Source organism: Macrotis lagotis, chromosome 1, assembly GCF_037893015.1.
Source record: "Macrotis lagotis isolate mMagLag1 chromosome 1, bilby.v1.9.chrom.fasta, whole genome shotgun sequence".
NCBI classification, from domain to species: domain Eukaryota; kingdom Metazoa; phylum Chordata; class Mammalia; order Peramelemorphia; family Peramelidae; genus Macrotis; species Macrotis lagotis.
The window spans coordinates 924,276,917-924,292,251 of NC_133658.1; the positions used below are offsets into that span (position 1 = coordinate 924,276,917).

Consider the following 15,335-nt stretch of genomic DNA (forward strand, 5'->3'; position numbering starts at 1 on the left):
TAGCAAGGCCATGGCAAGGCCCTGTCAGGCTTGATACCACTTCCTGACATGACTTGTACTAAACTCAAGCAAATAAATATTTTCTGAGGTCAAACAGTTGAAGAAATTCACAAGTTACCCATTGTAAATGGTCAAGAATGGGGTCTTGCACTAGGTGGGTGGAGGTAACATTTCCTTCCACCACATCCTGCAACCAGTCAACTGATGTGACCCATCTTTCCTTTCTATATCAGACTACAAGCAACTTCAGAGCCTGATGAGGGTTCACCATGTCCCCAACACTTATGGCTTTCTTCTGTTTTGGTGAGTCCTTGAAAGATCCCATCAGAGAGTTTGTGAGAAACTCTTTGGACAAAAGCTTTGGGGAACAGAGAGGGGTCCTGTCCTTTATCCTGTCATATCCTGCTTCTGATCAAAACTCACTTTGTGAAAATAGGGAGAAGAAGGGTGTTTGAAAGGGGATAGGGGGCAATCATCTATCATCACAATCTCTTCTTTCAGGCCTGTGTCTGATCAAGAAAATGGAGTCAAATACAGGTAAGTCCTTCTTTCCAATTATTCACCCCTACTCCTCCTTCTGGACAATTAGAAGAAAGATTGGGACATTTAATAAAAGCCTATGGGTCCTTCCCTGGAGAGACCCCCAAATTCCAGGATCTGGGTTCCTCCAAGAGAATTCCCAGTCTCTACCTGGACTGGATCCAGATCTTAGATCTCTTGCTGCCAGAAGCCATAGGAGACTGAGTACTAGCTCTTGAAAGAAAAGGGTAAAAAATATTTCCACCCAAGATTATGAGATTCAAAAATTGAGGGAGGTCAAACTATCAATATGAATAGAACACTTTCTAGTCAGAGTTCAGGGAATGCTTAGAAAAATAGTGGTGATATCTGAAGTAGATGAGAGAAAAAAGCCCTTGACCTCTCTCTTAAGTGTCATACTGACAGCAAGATGGTACAATGGATAGAGCACCAGACCTGGAGTCAGGGGAACCTGAGTTCAAATCTGGTCTCAGACACTTCAAGTTGTATGAACTTGGGCAAGTCACTTAGCTCTGATTGCATCACTTCCAGAACCATCTCCAGTTGTCCTAATTCTTATCTAACCACTGAACCCAGAAGACTACAAAGGAGAAAGTGAGGCTGTTTAATTTAGCTTTGTCACCCCTCAAATGCAATTCATGTGCATTCATGTGACATCACGTCCCTGGTGTCATGATCTTCCTCAAGAATGAAGGACAGGGGCAACTAGGTGGTGCAGTGGATAAAGCACCAGCCTTGGAGTCAGAAGTACCTGGGTTCAAATCCGGTCTCAGACATTTAATAATTACCTAGCTGTGTGGCCTTGGACAAGTCACTTAACCCCATTTGCCTAAAAAAAATGAATGAAGGACAAACATTATCAAATGCCCTTTTCCACATAGTTTCCTAGCCCTGATTTTTCTGCTATTACCCCTTCCTGAATGTTAAGGGATCCATGTCCCTCAGTTATTCTAGACTTGGTGAAGAAAATAAAAGTCTCATTTCTAGGACTACTAGGGAAAGTTCAAACTACACTATTGCTGAATGAGTCTGTTTTCTGGATCAGGAAATCTATATTTCCCTCTTTCCCAGGCTTCCCTGTTCCCTTTCATAGCGAGATGAGAAAGTACCTTAGAGGATCATCCCATCTAGAAATGGAAGGAACTCTCAACATCAAACTATTGAAGCTCCTCATTTACTAGATGAGAAAACTGAGAACTGAGCTTTCATAAAAGTTAGAGATTCTAAAAGATGGAGGGGAGTGTGGACCAGACAGGGAGGATGACCCAAAGCAGGACCTAAGGATATGAAGAAAGTGGAGGAAGACTGGAAAGAGAGGAAGGAGGAAAGTTATGAAGACCTCTACCTAGCTCACAATGGAGTTTATTTTCAGTCCTGGGGGGTAATAGGGAGGTACCGGAATTTATGGAGTAAAGGTCTTCTCCTGGGAGAGAAGAGTGATTAGGTCAGACTAGTATGTAGGACACGAGAAATGGACTTGAAGCAGCAAGGATTCCTGGAAGTCTCTTATGAGAGCCTTCAATGCAACAGCTGCAGTAGCAGTAATAGGAGCAGGAGCAGTAGTAGTAGCAGTAGTAGTAGTAGGAGAAGGAGAAGGAGAAGGAGGAGGAGGAGGAGGAGGAGGAGGAGGAGGAGGAGGAGGAGGAGAAGGAGGAGGAGAAGGAGGAGGAGAAGGAGGAGAAGGAGAAGGAGAAGGAGAAGGAGAAGGAGAAGGAGAAGGAGAAGGAGAAGGAGAAGGAGAAGGAGAAGGAGAAGGAGAAGGAGAAGGAGAAGGAGAAGGAGAAGGAGAAGGAGAAGGAGAAGGAGAAGGAGAAGGGAATAGTAGCAGCAGCAGGAGCAGGAGCCAAGACCAATCTCTCTGTTCCAGATATCTTCTCTGATGTTCTCTCGGATTGCGATACTCTTCCTCCTCATCTCTGCTACCAGGTTTCCTTGATATTGTTAAGATCAGCTAAAATCAGGGCAGCTAGGTGGCGTAGTGCATAAAGCACCAGCCTAGGAGTCAGGAGTACCTGGGTTCAAATCGGGTCTCAGACACTTAATAATTACCTAGCTGTGTGGCCTTGGGCAGGCCACTTAACCCCATTGCCTTGCAAAAACCTAAAAAAAAAAATCAGCTAAAATCAAACCTTCTGCAGGAAGTCTTCCCCAACCTCTCTCAACTTTCTTACCTTCCCTCTATCCACTATTCCCTATTTATCCTGTATAGAGTTTGCTTCTTGTCTTCTTGCTGTCTCTCCCAATAGTGTATGAGATGCTTAAGGGCAGGGACTGACTTTTGTCTCTTTTTGTATTTCTAGAGTTTAGCACAGTAGGTGATTAATAAATATTTAATGATCGATTATGGTGTAGACAAAGGAAAGCATCATTATACACAAACACACACTTCCTGGGGGATCAAGAGATGGATGCCAGAGGCACAGTTCAGTAACCCTGTGCCTCCCACAGGCCACACAGCTAGGTAGTTATTAAGTGTCTGGACCCGATTTGAACCCAGGTACTCCTGACTCCAGGACTGGTGCTCTATCCTCTGCACCACCTAGCCAGCCATATCTATTGTTTTTTATTTTGGAAAGCCAGTGGGGTTAAGTGACTTGCCCAAGGTCACACAGCTAGGCAATTATTAAGTGTCTGAGGTCTGATGCCTCCCACTTCTGTTTGAAGGAAAGTACAGAGTTGGAGTATATCAGTTGGAGGAGAAGTGGCAATCAGCTAGAACCTAGCATTTGGGTTTGGAGCTTTTGGGGGACTAATCTTTTCTCTATCACCCTTTGCAAGCCCTTTCAGCTTTATCATTCAACGTAAACTGTTCTCTCCAAAATTGTGAGTTATCTTTTCTCAGTCCTTGGCCTCATTGACATCTCTGAATCATTTAACTCTCATGACTATCACCTTCTCTTGGACACTCCCTCCTCCTTGGGGTTTCTGGGACATCATCTACCTGTCTGATCATTCCTACTCCTTTGATGGCTCATCCACATCAGGGAACTCTAATTATGGGTGTTCAATCCTGGATTTTCTTCTCCTTCTTTTCCTGCTCCTTCATCATCATCATCATCATCATCATCATCATCATCATCATATCTATATCTCTCTCAATGAAGATAACACTCAGATCAATATATCTAGCCAAGCAAAAGAGAAAGAAAGAAAGTCTCAGTCCCCCCATCACCAATTACTGATTAGACACTTCATATGGAATATTCCAGAAATATTTTAAACTTAAAAAAACACATGCTCAGTATCTTTTTTCCTCAACACTTATCTCTTTTAGACAGCATTCCTTATGTTGAAGGCTCCATCAGCCCTCCAGGCTCCAGGCTTTCTAAGTTCTACCTTATCTTGACTTCCTCACTCTCCCTCACTCCAGATGTCAATCAGTTGTCAAATTTTGCTGCTTCTACCACTGAAATATCTCTCCATTGGACCTCTCCTTTGCACTCAAACAGTTCCCTACCCTTCACTTGAAGCCTCATCATCGAGTCTCACGTGTAACTCTCTCTTAACTGGTATTCCTGACTCAAGACTCTCACCATTTCAGTATGTACTAATCACTGCTGTGATAATTAATATTTTTAAATATAGTTCTGACTATGTTACTCCTCCTACTCCATAAATGTTGGCACTCCTCTGTCTGATTATTAAAGCCTGGCTCCTACTAAGTGTTCCAGCTTCACTGGACATCACTTCCTGCCCATGCTTTGCAAAGAAGCCAATTCTGCATCCATAATAGTTTATCTCCTATTTCCTACTCTTTGGACCGGTCATCTCCCATTCCTGGACACTCTTCATTTCTGCTTCACAGAGTTCTGGCTTCCCTTTAAGACTCATCTTAAGCACCAATTTTCACAAGTGTGAACTTCCCTCCACCCAAATTCTTCTGTAGATATTTGGTATCCCAAAAGTCTTAGTTCATATTTAAGTTTTCATAGCTTAACACTCTATGAATATTATTAATATTAATGCTTATTCACTGCATAGTCATAATCTAGGTTTCCTGTTGCCCCCTGTATTAGAATGTCCTCTCTTTTTAACCAGACTGTTCCATTATCCCTAGAACCTAGCACAAGGTTGCATTGGTTAGTTGATTCTTGGTTGGCTCTTGTCCTTTGTTATTGAAGAAGACCAAAATGCCTTCCTTATATTAGAGATAAGTTGTGGTGTGTCGGGTTTTGCCTGATCAGATCCATATGAGCTCGGAATGTCTTACCACAATCAGTGCTTGAATATTTGTTGATAGATTGATTTCTGTGTTACCTTGGGCAAGCCCTATGCAGTTCAGTTTTCTTCTGTTTTTTTTTTTTTTTTTTAGGTTTTTGCAAGGCAATGGGGTTAAGTGGCTGGCCCAAGGCCACACAGCTAGGTCATTATTAAGTGTCTGAGGCTGGATTTGAATTCAAGTACTCCTGACTCCAGGGCTGGTGTTCTATCCACTGTGCCACCTAGCTGTTTTTTGTTTTTGTTTTTGTTTTGTTTTTTTAATGTGAAGTGGATGCTTGGAGATTTGAAGGGTTGAGTTCAAACCCTCCCTTGACCTTAAGTACTGTGTGACTCTGGAAAGTTCACTTTCAGTTTTCTCTTCTGAAAATGAAGAGTCTGAGCTCAGGAGCCTCTGAGCTTCCTTCTTAGGGCCAATCCTATGAGCCCATGATCCTTTGAACAGCTTGACCAATTCAGTGTCTAAAGACCCAGTCAAGTCTAGATCTTCGCTCCTACACACCTCTAACTCTCAATCTCACTTCCTTCCAAGAGTTCCTTCTGAAACCATTGCTAAGAGCTTTGCCCAGAGCTGTTGTGGGCCCAGGATGGAATGTGACCCTCCAGTGCTGGCAGCCTGCCCAGTCTTCCCTCCAGGGACTGAGTTTTGCTCTGATGAAATTGGGGACCACAGAACCCTTACAAAAGCAGATTCTTGGGGGGACCCAAGCTAACTTCTCTCTGTATTCTGTGAGCACCAAGAACTCCGGGAGCTACAGGTGTCTTTATTATGAAATGAACACCCCCCACAGATGGTCAAGGCCCAGTGAGGTGCTGGACCTATTGGTAACAGGTGAGAAGGCAAGATTCAGGACCCCTGCATATCTCCAAAGTGATGGGGGCAGGGGTGAGGAGAGCCATTACTTGGAAGTGGACTCTACCCTGGCAAGTTGCAAGAGTCCCAGGGTTGAACTCCCCAATAAAGGGAGAGAGGGAGAGATAGTGCTTCCCAGACCCTGCAGGATCTGGGGATGGCAGGGGGAGGGGGGGAATGGCATAGCCCCTGAGCAGCTGCTATGGCTCCTTTTCTCAGAATTACACTGAAGGGCTGAAGTTGGTGCCAAAGGCTTTCCCCTTTGATCTCTTATCTTTCCTTCTTTCCCAGGATATCTCCCCAAACCCTCTCTCTTGGCACGACCCAGCTCTATGGTGTCCCCAGAACAGAATGTGACCCTTTGGTGCTGGCGACCTCCCCAGGCAGACCTCCAGGAAGTGAACTTTACTTTGTTTAAGATGGGGTACTTGAATCCCCTACAACACAAGGTCTCTGCAGAGTCCCAGGTTGCCTTCTCCCTTCTGTCTGTCAGCTCTGAGGATGCCAGGATCTACACATGCAGTTATTCTGACACAGAGTCCTTTGGCATGATGTCAAAACCCAGCAATGCCCTGGAGCTGTTGATTACAGGTGAGGGGAAGAATGACCAAGAGTACTTGTAGGTCAGATGTGTCCCCTTCCCAAAGGAGAGGGCCCTTGAAGGACCAGAGGGGATGCTGCCCATGAAGACTCAAGGGTTACAGAGGAGATAAGACTTTTATAGTCAAAACTAAGATTTTTGGAAGAGTGGGATGGAGAATGGAGGGAGTTCAGGAATAGGCTTATCAAGCATCAGAATTGGGAAGAGGCTGCCCTTCACACCAACAATAAAGGAAACTGAGTCCAGATTAAAGGAAGTTATTTTCTCAAGAGGATACCAAAAATAGGACTAGAATCCAGACTATATTGTTACATTAACTTGGGTCTATCTGACTCACCATTGACCAAGTGAGAAATGAAGGAACACATCAGAGATCAAAGTGGGTCTTCCTACAGTCGAAATTTTTGAAAGAGGAGAAACCAAACGAAAGCATGTGGCATGTTAAACTTTGGAGATATAGATGAAGAACCAAGACAATGTCTGATCACAAGGATCTTACAGTCTAGTGGGGAGAAAACCCAGTAAAGAGAGTCAGCTATAAGGCAGATGGAAATCCCTACAAGGACTAAGGTTTCAGCATACTGGTCTTTGCTTGACACCAATAAATTAGGTAACACTGCCAGAGCAGCAAGGATCAATGGTTCTCCATGTCACCTGAAAGACTAACATCAGTGATTCTCATCTCACCAAAGTCCTATGGGAAGGAAAGATATGGGTTCAAGAATTCCCTATCAGATAGGAGATAAAGAAGGAAGGTTAGGGGAAGAGAGGAAGGGAACTCATATTGGTAATAGGTTTTCCTACTGACCAAGCATCCTGGATGGGTTTGGGATGGACTGGAGCTAGGGAAACACAAGGGACAGAAAGTGAGTGAAGACAGGATCCCTCAGTGAATATGTTTAGCAGCATGGCTGAACATTGAAACCAGATGTCCTGACTTAGTTGCATTGTCTTTTTCTCTCAGGTTCCCTTCCCAAGCCCTTGCTCTCAGCACTTCCCGGGCCTGTTCTCATCCAAGGAAGACATCTCATGCTCCAGTGTCAGCAGCCAACCTGGTCCTTCCTCTGGGATTTGACATTTGCACTGTTTAAGGCTGGTGTCCCTGAACCCTTACAGCAACAGAGGCCAGGAGGGACCCGAGCATCCTTCCCCATCTTAGTGGTGAGGACCCAAGATTCAGGGAACTATAGCTGCATTTATTATTATTCAATGATGCCTCAGCAAAAAACATCAGAGGTCAGCGATCCCCTGGAAATCTTGGTGACTGGTAAGTGGAAGGCGGGGGGAGATTGGGAGGTACATTGCTTCCTAAGAGTGGGGCACTGAGGAGCCAGGTCTGGGAGAAAAATGAGAAATTTAGGAAATCTTGTCATGAGTGAATTTAATAGGTAAACTGAGGTACATATGTCAAACAAAACTGGTTTGTTAATAGTAACATGTATATGTATTAACAAATCAATCAGACTTGTCATCCCCATAAGGCTAGCAACCATAGCAACTCTTGGCTCTCAGGAAAAGAGGGGATCTGGGTAGTCAGGTAACATTACAATTGATAGCTTGAGGAAAAGTGCTTTGGCATTCATGCCTCTCTCTGATGATAAAAGTTTTGTGGGGCTTTCTTTTATGGGACTCATCTTCCTCACATAATCTTTTCTGGGGAATCAGTACCATTTCTCTCTTTATCATATTGGAGAAGACAAAATTTCCTTTAACTGTACAAGGACAAGTAAAGATAGAGACATATCATTTGGGAGAAGGCTGGTTGGCATATCCCAGGAACTAATGGTGTGAGTGAAGACTTTCCATTTCACTTGCACCTTTAATGTATAACAGAGTAAAAACTGAATTCTTGAGCTTAAATGTGACTTGAAAAAATGGGTCAGTATTACATGATAATGTCAAGTACAAAATAGAATCAAATATTAAATAAAAAGAATAATTTTTATTCCCTCAAGCTTCAGTGTGAGAGGAGTGGTGGGGGCATCAAGGTAAGGGCTGGAAGGGTAAGTGTATTTAGAAAAATTAAATGGAGATGTAGGAAGTATTTTTCACTATCTGACCATTTATCATTTTTTTAGCTTTTAATTTAGGGAATGATCATAATATGGGACATTAAAAATATGATTGCACATGAAACTGCAAATCTGCTATGCAAAGTAAATTTTTGGCAATTGGAATGGTATGGAATATAGATTAATTTGGAAAAAATTGTCATTGATATCACATTGACCCTCTCTATCCATGAACAATTAATTAAAATTCTCCAATTATTTAAATGCGATTTTATTTATATAAAAAGATTTTAATGAGGTTTATATAGTTCCTGGATTTGTTTTGAGCAAGATCACCTCCAGGTATTTTATACTGTCTAATTTATTATAGATGGGGTATTTTTTTGCTGTCTCTTCTGGCAGAGTTTTGTTTGAGATATATAGATAGGAATAAGGATGATTTACATGAATTTACTTTGTATCTGCTATTTTGCAAAAATTATTAATTCAGGGGAAGCTATTTGGCATAGTGGATCGAGCACCAGCCCCGAAGTCAGGAGGAACTGAGTTCAAATCTACCCTCAGATACTCAATAATTGCCTAGCTTGTGACCTTGGGCAAGTCACTTAACCTCATTGTCTAAAATACAAAATTAAAAAACAAATTTAATTATTATTTCAACTGACATACTAGTTGAATCTTTGGGATTTTCCAAATATATAATCATATCATCTACCAAAAAAAAAGACAGTCTTTTCACTTCATTCCCTATTCTGGTTCCTTATATTTATTTTCTTTTCTTACTGCTATTGGTAGATTTTTACAATAAAATATTGAAAAATATTGGTGGCAATGGTTGCTTTTGTTTACTGGGAAGGCTTTTAGTGTCTCCCCATTACAAATAATGTTTGCTTATGGTTTTACATAAATACTTTTAATCAATTTAATGAAAAATGTATTTGTGCCAATATTTTCAAGTATTTTTAATATAAATGGATGTTGAATTATATCAAAAACTTTCTGCATTCATTATTTTTTATTTCTTGTTATTTATATAATCAATTATGTTAATAATTTTGTTTATATTAAAACTATCCTGGCATTCCTTGTATAAAACTATTTGATCATTTATCAATTGAAGAAGGACTAGTATTCTTCTACTCAGTTCTCTGTATACTTGAGAAAGGATGCTGTTAACAGAAATACTTGCAGTAAAGTTTTCCCCAGTTTTCTGCTTTCTTTCTTATTTTATTTGCCTTGGTTTTGTGTGAAAACCTTTCAATTTTATATAATCAAAATTTTACATTTCACATTTTTTATCTATATTGTGTTTGGTTTCAAATTCTTTTTTTCTATTGATCTTATTTCATTTTAAACTCTTTTTTTCTTGTTTGGTTTCAATTTTTATCTATACATTTAACAGGTAAACTACTCCATTTTCTCTTAATTTGCTTATGGTGTCACTCTTTCTGTCTATATCATGATCCCATTTTGACCTTATCTTGGTATATGGTGTGAGATGCCATACTGTATTCCCATTTTCCAGGTTTTGTCAAATAGTGTGCTTTTGTCCTAAAGGCCTGGATCTTTGGGTTTATCAAGCATTAATTACTATGGTAAATCACTATATTGTATTTTGAAACTAACCTATTTCACTGATCTATCACTCTATTTCTTAGACAGTATGGACAGTTGGAATGATTTTTACTTTATCATATAGGTTGAGATTTGGTATGAATAAAATTACCTACCTTCACATTTTTTCAATTAATTCCCTTGATTTTCATGATATTTTAATCTTTGAGATGAATTTTATAATTATTTTTTTCTAACTTTACAAAAATTTTGGTAGTTTAATATGGCATTAATAAGTTAATTTCAGCAGCATTGTCACATTTTGCTTTTTTAATAGTTTTTCAATTGATTAGAACTGAATTTATTTGTTTGAAAAGCATGTTGTACCTTGGTTCATATAGTCCCTGACTTTGCCTTGGCAGGAACATTTCCAAGTAATTTACATTGTCTACAATTGTTTTAAATGGAATTTCTATTTCTATCTCTTGCTGATAAACTTTGTTGGTACTATGTAGAAATGCTGATTTTTGTGTGTTTATTCTGATAAAGTTGTTAATTGTTTCAACTACTTATTTAGCTGATTCTTTAGAATTCTCTAAGTATATATCACATCATCTCATTGTTTTGTTTCCTTTTTGCTTAACTCCTTCAATTTATTTTTCTTCTCTTATTTGCTATCACTGGCATTTGTAGTACAATATTGACTAATAGTGATGAAAATGGATCCTTGATTTATCATTCCTCTTTTGGGAAGGCTTTTAGCTTACCCTGTTTGTAGGTATTATTTGATGGTGGTTGTACATATCTATTGCTTATCCTTTTTAGGAGAGCTTTATATTTTCTTACTTTCTCTAATATATTTCAGAAGAATGAATGCTGTATTTTGTTGATTTTCCTGCGTCTATTGAGACAATCATATAATTTCTGTTTGTTTTCCTGTTATGTTCAGAATTTCCTTAATATTGATTCAACTATGTATTCCATATGATTATTCTGTATAATATTTTTGATATCTTGCTGTAATATTCTGGCAAGTATTATATTTAACATTTTTGTATCAATTTTCATTAGGAAAATTGTCCTATAGGTTCTTTTCTTCAGTTCTCTTCCTAGCTTAGGCTTCAGCACCATATTTGTGGTGCAAAAAAGAATTTGGTAGGATTCCTCTTTCACCTATTTTTTTTCCCTAAATAACTCATATGGTATTGAAACTAATTGTTCTTGAAATATTTTGGTAGCATTCACTTGTGAATCCATCTGGTTCTGGGAATTTTTCTTAGGAAGTTAATTGATGACTTAATTACTTTTTCTAAAATGGGATTATTTAAACATTCTATTTCCACTTAATTGATCAATTCTATTTTTATAAATAATCATTCTGATTCACTTAGACTGTCAGATTTATTGACAAATAATTGTACAAAAGAACCCCTAGTAACTGCTTTAATTTTCCCTTCATTGGTGCTGAATTCCCCCTTTCATTTTTGATCCTGGTAATTGGAGTTTCTTCTGTCCTTTTTTTAATTCAAATTTAGCAATGGTTTGTCTATTTTTTTTCCCATAAAACCTGCTTCTAGTTTTATTTATTACATCAATGATTTCCTTACTTTCAATTTTAGTATTCTTTTCGTTGAATTTTAGGATTTAAGATTTGATATTTAATTGGACATTTTAAGAAATTACTTCAGTTTTTTTAAAAAATTTTCATGCCCAATTCTTCAATTTGATCTTTCTTTGCTATACTGATATAAGTATTTGATGGTATAAAATTTCCTCTAAGTACTACTTTAGCCAAATTCCATAAATTTGGTGCATTGTTGTCTCATCGTTAAAATTATTTATTGGTTCTATGAATTGTTCTTTACCAATTTTTTCTTTAGAATTTATTTATTTATTTGCTTGTTTGTTTGTTTATTTTCATCTACATGCAAATGTATATTTACAAGTTACAAAATTTCCCCCACTCTCCCTCCCCACCCCTCCTCCCCTCAACAGAGAACAGTCAGGTTAGCATTTTACATATATAATTTGATAAACATGTTTATAAATTAGTAATTTTCAGCATGAAGAAGTAGGATTAAGGGAAAGAGATAAGAGATAATTTTTATAAAGTGTTCATCAGATTTGGAAGGCTATTTTTTATTTTTTTTCTGTGTGTTTTGCTTTTGTTTTGTTTTGTTTTGTTTTGTTTTGTTTTGTTTTTCTTGCTCTGGATGAGAATAATATAGTCCAGCACCAGTCAAATACAGCTGTCCTAAGTCTCTGGATTACTGATAGGAGCTGCTTCCATCAAGGTTGATCATCTCACAGTGTTGTTGTTGATGGGCACATCATTCTCTTGGCTCTACTCCCCTTGCTCAGGACTAGATCCCGTAGGCCTTTCCATGTTTCTCTAGCATCCAACCATTTATGGATTCTTATAGAACAATAGTATTCCATAGTATTCATGTATCATAACTTGTTTAGTCATTCCCCAATTCATGGGCATCCCCTCAATGAAAGAGCTGATATGAATATTTTGGGCCATGTAGAACTCTTACCACTTTTTAATACTTTCTTCTGGATATAGACCTAGAATTGGAATTGCTGGGTCAAAAGGTATGAACAGTTTTATTGTTCTTTGAGCATAGTTCCATATTGCTCTCCAGAAAGGTTGGATCCATTGACAACTCCACCAGCAATGCATCGATGCTGCAATCCTCCCACAGTCTCTCCAACATTGAATCATCTTCCCTTTTTCTCATCTTGGCTAATGTATTCTAATAGGCATGAGATGATACCTCATTCTTGTTTTAATTTGTATTTCTCTAATCAATAGTGATTTGGAGCATTTTTCCTAGGATTATATATATGGCTTTAATTTCTTCATTTGAAAACTGTTCATATCCTTTGACCATTTATCAATTGGGGAATGACTTGTAATCTTATAAATTTGATGTCATTCTTTATATATATTTTCGAAATGAGACATTTATCAGAATTCCTAGTTGTGAAGGTTGTTTCCCAACTTTCCACTTTGCTTCTAATTTTGGCAGCATTGATTTTATTAGTGAAAAAATATTTTAATTTAATACAGTCAAAATCATTATTTTGGTCATAAATTGGTCATAAATTTCATCATAAATTTCTCCCTTTTCCATAGATCAGATAGATAGAATATTTTTAGTCTAATAATTTATCTATGGTATCACACTTTATGTCTAAATCCTGTACCCATTTTGACCATATTTTGGTATAGGGTGTGAGATGTAGATCCATGCCTAATTTTTACCATGCTATTTTCCAGTTTTTGCAACAATTTTTGTCAAATAGTGAGTTCTTATCCCAGAAGCTAATGTATTTGGGTTTTTTCAAATAGTATATTGCTGTAGTCATTTACTGCAGTTTCTTTTGAACCTGTGCTAATCCATTGATGCATTACTCTATTTCTTAACCAGTACCAGGCAGTTTTGATGACTGCTGCTTTATAATATAGTTTTAGATCTGGTAGTAACTTATTTATTTTTCCAATAAATTTTCATCTACCCTTTCACAGCCTGTTATCGAATTTTTTGAATCCGTTTTATATTCTGGTCTGAAAAAAGGATACATTCAATATTTTTCCTTTCTACATTTGGTTGAGAAGTTTCTTATACCCTCTAGTTCAAGACTAATTGTTGTTTAGGTACCATGTACCACTGAGGAAAAGATATATTGCTTTTTATTCACATTTTCCCCCAGAGAAGTATCACATCTAATTTTTCTAAAATTCTATTTGCTTTCTTTATGTCTTTATTGTTTATTTTCTGTTTAGATTTATTTAGTTCTGAGAGCGAGAGTTGAGGTACCCCATTAGTTTAGTTTTGTTATTTCCTCCTGTAACTCAATTAACTTCTTTAAAAATGTGAATTCAATCCTATTTAGTGCATATATGATCGGTATTAATATTACTTTGATTTGATTATCTATGGTACTTTTATCAAGATAGATTTTCCTTCCTTTTCTTTTTTAATTAGATCAGGATTGCTTATCCTTGCTTTTATTTTTATTTCATATGAAGTATAATCGATTCGCTTCCAGCACCATATCTTTACTCAATGTGTTTCTATGTTCAAATGTGTTTCTTGTAAACACTATATTGTATGATTCTTATTTTTAATCCATTCTATAATCCACTTCTGTTTTTGAGTTAGTTCATTCCATTTACATTTATAATCATGATACCTAACTGTGTATTTCCCTCCATCCTTCCTTACTCATCCCTCTTCCTCATCTTGCCACCAAAAGTCTTCTTTAGTCTCTTTCTATAGAAAAATAAACTTATTCCCAGAGAATCAGTCAACAAATATTTATTTAGCACCAAGTACATGTCAGTCATTGTACAAGGCAATGGGAATACAAATATAAGCAATTAACCAATCTCTACCTGCAAGGAACTCATATTCTGTTGTAAATGAATAAACATGCACATTATAACTATAACATTAATAAAAGTAAATTAATAGAAAACCATTAACAACAAAGTAGAGAAGGAGAGAGAAGTTGGGGGGGGGTCCTTCATATAAGTTGTGTCTTAAAAGCAGAGATATTGTGAGAATATAAGGAGATATTTTATTTTTTATTGCTCAGAAAACCTTATTATATTGTTGAAAGCTAACATTATGCAAGTAGAAAGTGTCTAACCCAAACACTTATTCTAAAGGTTAGACTGATCTCAGAAATCTAAAGGAAAGCAGGATGGCTGCCGGGAACCCTTAGAACACAGCCTGATCTGGTTCTGGACCCAATCAAAGCTTCTTCCCAAATTTAAATTTTTTTGCTTACCTGCTGAATATAGCTCAACTGCCCCCTGGAAACTATCTACTCTAACCTGCAGCCAATTTGCTAATCCTTATGTCCTCTTCTCAACTCTCAGAGACTTATTGGGGAGTCATTTCTAGTTCTTTTCTTTGTCAAATGACTAAATAAAATAATTTTAAAATTTTTCAGATTTGAGGATCCATTCTCATGATGAACAACACCAAGGTAAGAGAAGAGTGAAATCCTGCCAAAGGGATCATTTAGTAGAAAAGCACCAGAATAAGAGAAAGAATGCCACATGGAAGGATTAGAGTTGGAAGGCCAGTTTGAATGACTCTCAGAGTATAGGCAGTGAAGCAATGAAGAAGATCCATTGAGGGTAGAAAGATACCCTTCAGGACATATTGTATGAGACTTTAGAAGATTAGCAACTTTCTTTACATTTTTTTTATCAACAGAAAAAGTAGTGAGGTCTGGAACCACAAATCTGATGAAAATGGTAACATGGGACAAGATTCAAAATGTGGAAGTGGTTCTTCAGTTATCACAGTTGGAAATTTTCATTAAAAGTTGAGTGAAAAATAGAAGTCTAGGTATTTAAATGACTGAATGGGGAAGAGATGAATGAACTTATTAAATATTAATTCTATGTCAGACTCAATAATAAATAATAAAAGACAAGAAAGTCCATGCTCTCCAAGGGTTTACATTTTAATGACTCAAACACTTTTATTCCCTCCAGGCTTCAGACTCTTAAAGGCATGGGACTTGAGCAAGA

At 37.7% G+C, this 15,335-nt stretch overlaps 1 protein-coding gene across 2 annotated transcripts; it reads left to right on the plus strand.

Annotated features, from left to right (window-relative positions):
• Positions 1-234: 234 nt before the first annotated feature.
• LOC141510022 (immunoglobulin superfamily member 1-like) lies at positions 235-15,322 on the plus strand. 2 transcript variants are annotated; one of them, XM_074219981.1, is made up of 6 exons: positions 235-303; positions 502-537; positions 5,291-5,590; positions 5,903-6,202; positions 7,177-7,479; positions 14,747-15,322. In XM_074219981.1, exons 1-6 carry the CDS (start codon positions 270-272, stop codon positions 14,866-14,868), a joined length of 1,095 nt encoding a protein of 364 aa, XP_074076082.1. In that variant the 5' UTR covers positions 235-269; the 3' UTR covers positions 14,869-15,322. The 2 variants fall into 2 exon arrangements, with proteins under 2 accessions (XP_074076082.1, XP_074076083.1); XM_074219982.1 differs by lacking the exon at positions 5,291-5,590.
• The last annotated feature ends 13 nt before the right edge of the window (positions 15,323-15,335 follow it).

What these genes read in the sequence shown, in the direction of transcription:
- LOC141510022 (XM_074219981.1), top strand. Translation starts at nt 270, where the DNA reads ATGTCCCCAACACTTATGGCTTTCTTCTGTTTTG. An exon ending in TATGGCTTTCTTCTGTTTTG is followed by an intron (nt 304 to 501) that starts GTGAGTCCTTGA and finishes CTCTTCTTTCAG; the next exon opens with GCCTGTGTCTGATCAAGAAA. An exon ending in GCTGGACCTATTGGTAACAG is followed by an intron (nt 5,591 to 5,902) that starts GTGAGAAGGCAA and finishes CTTCTTTCCCAG; the next exon opens with GATATCTCCCCAAACCCTCT.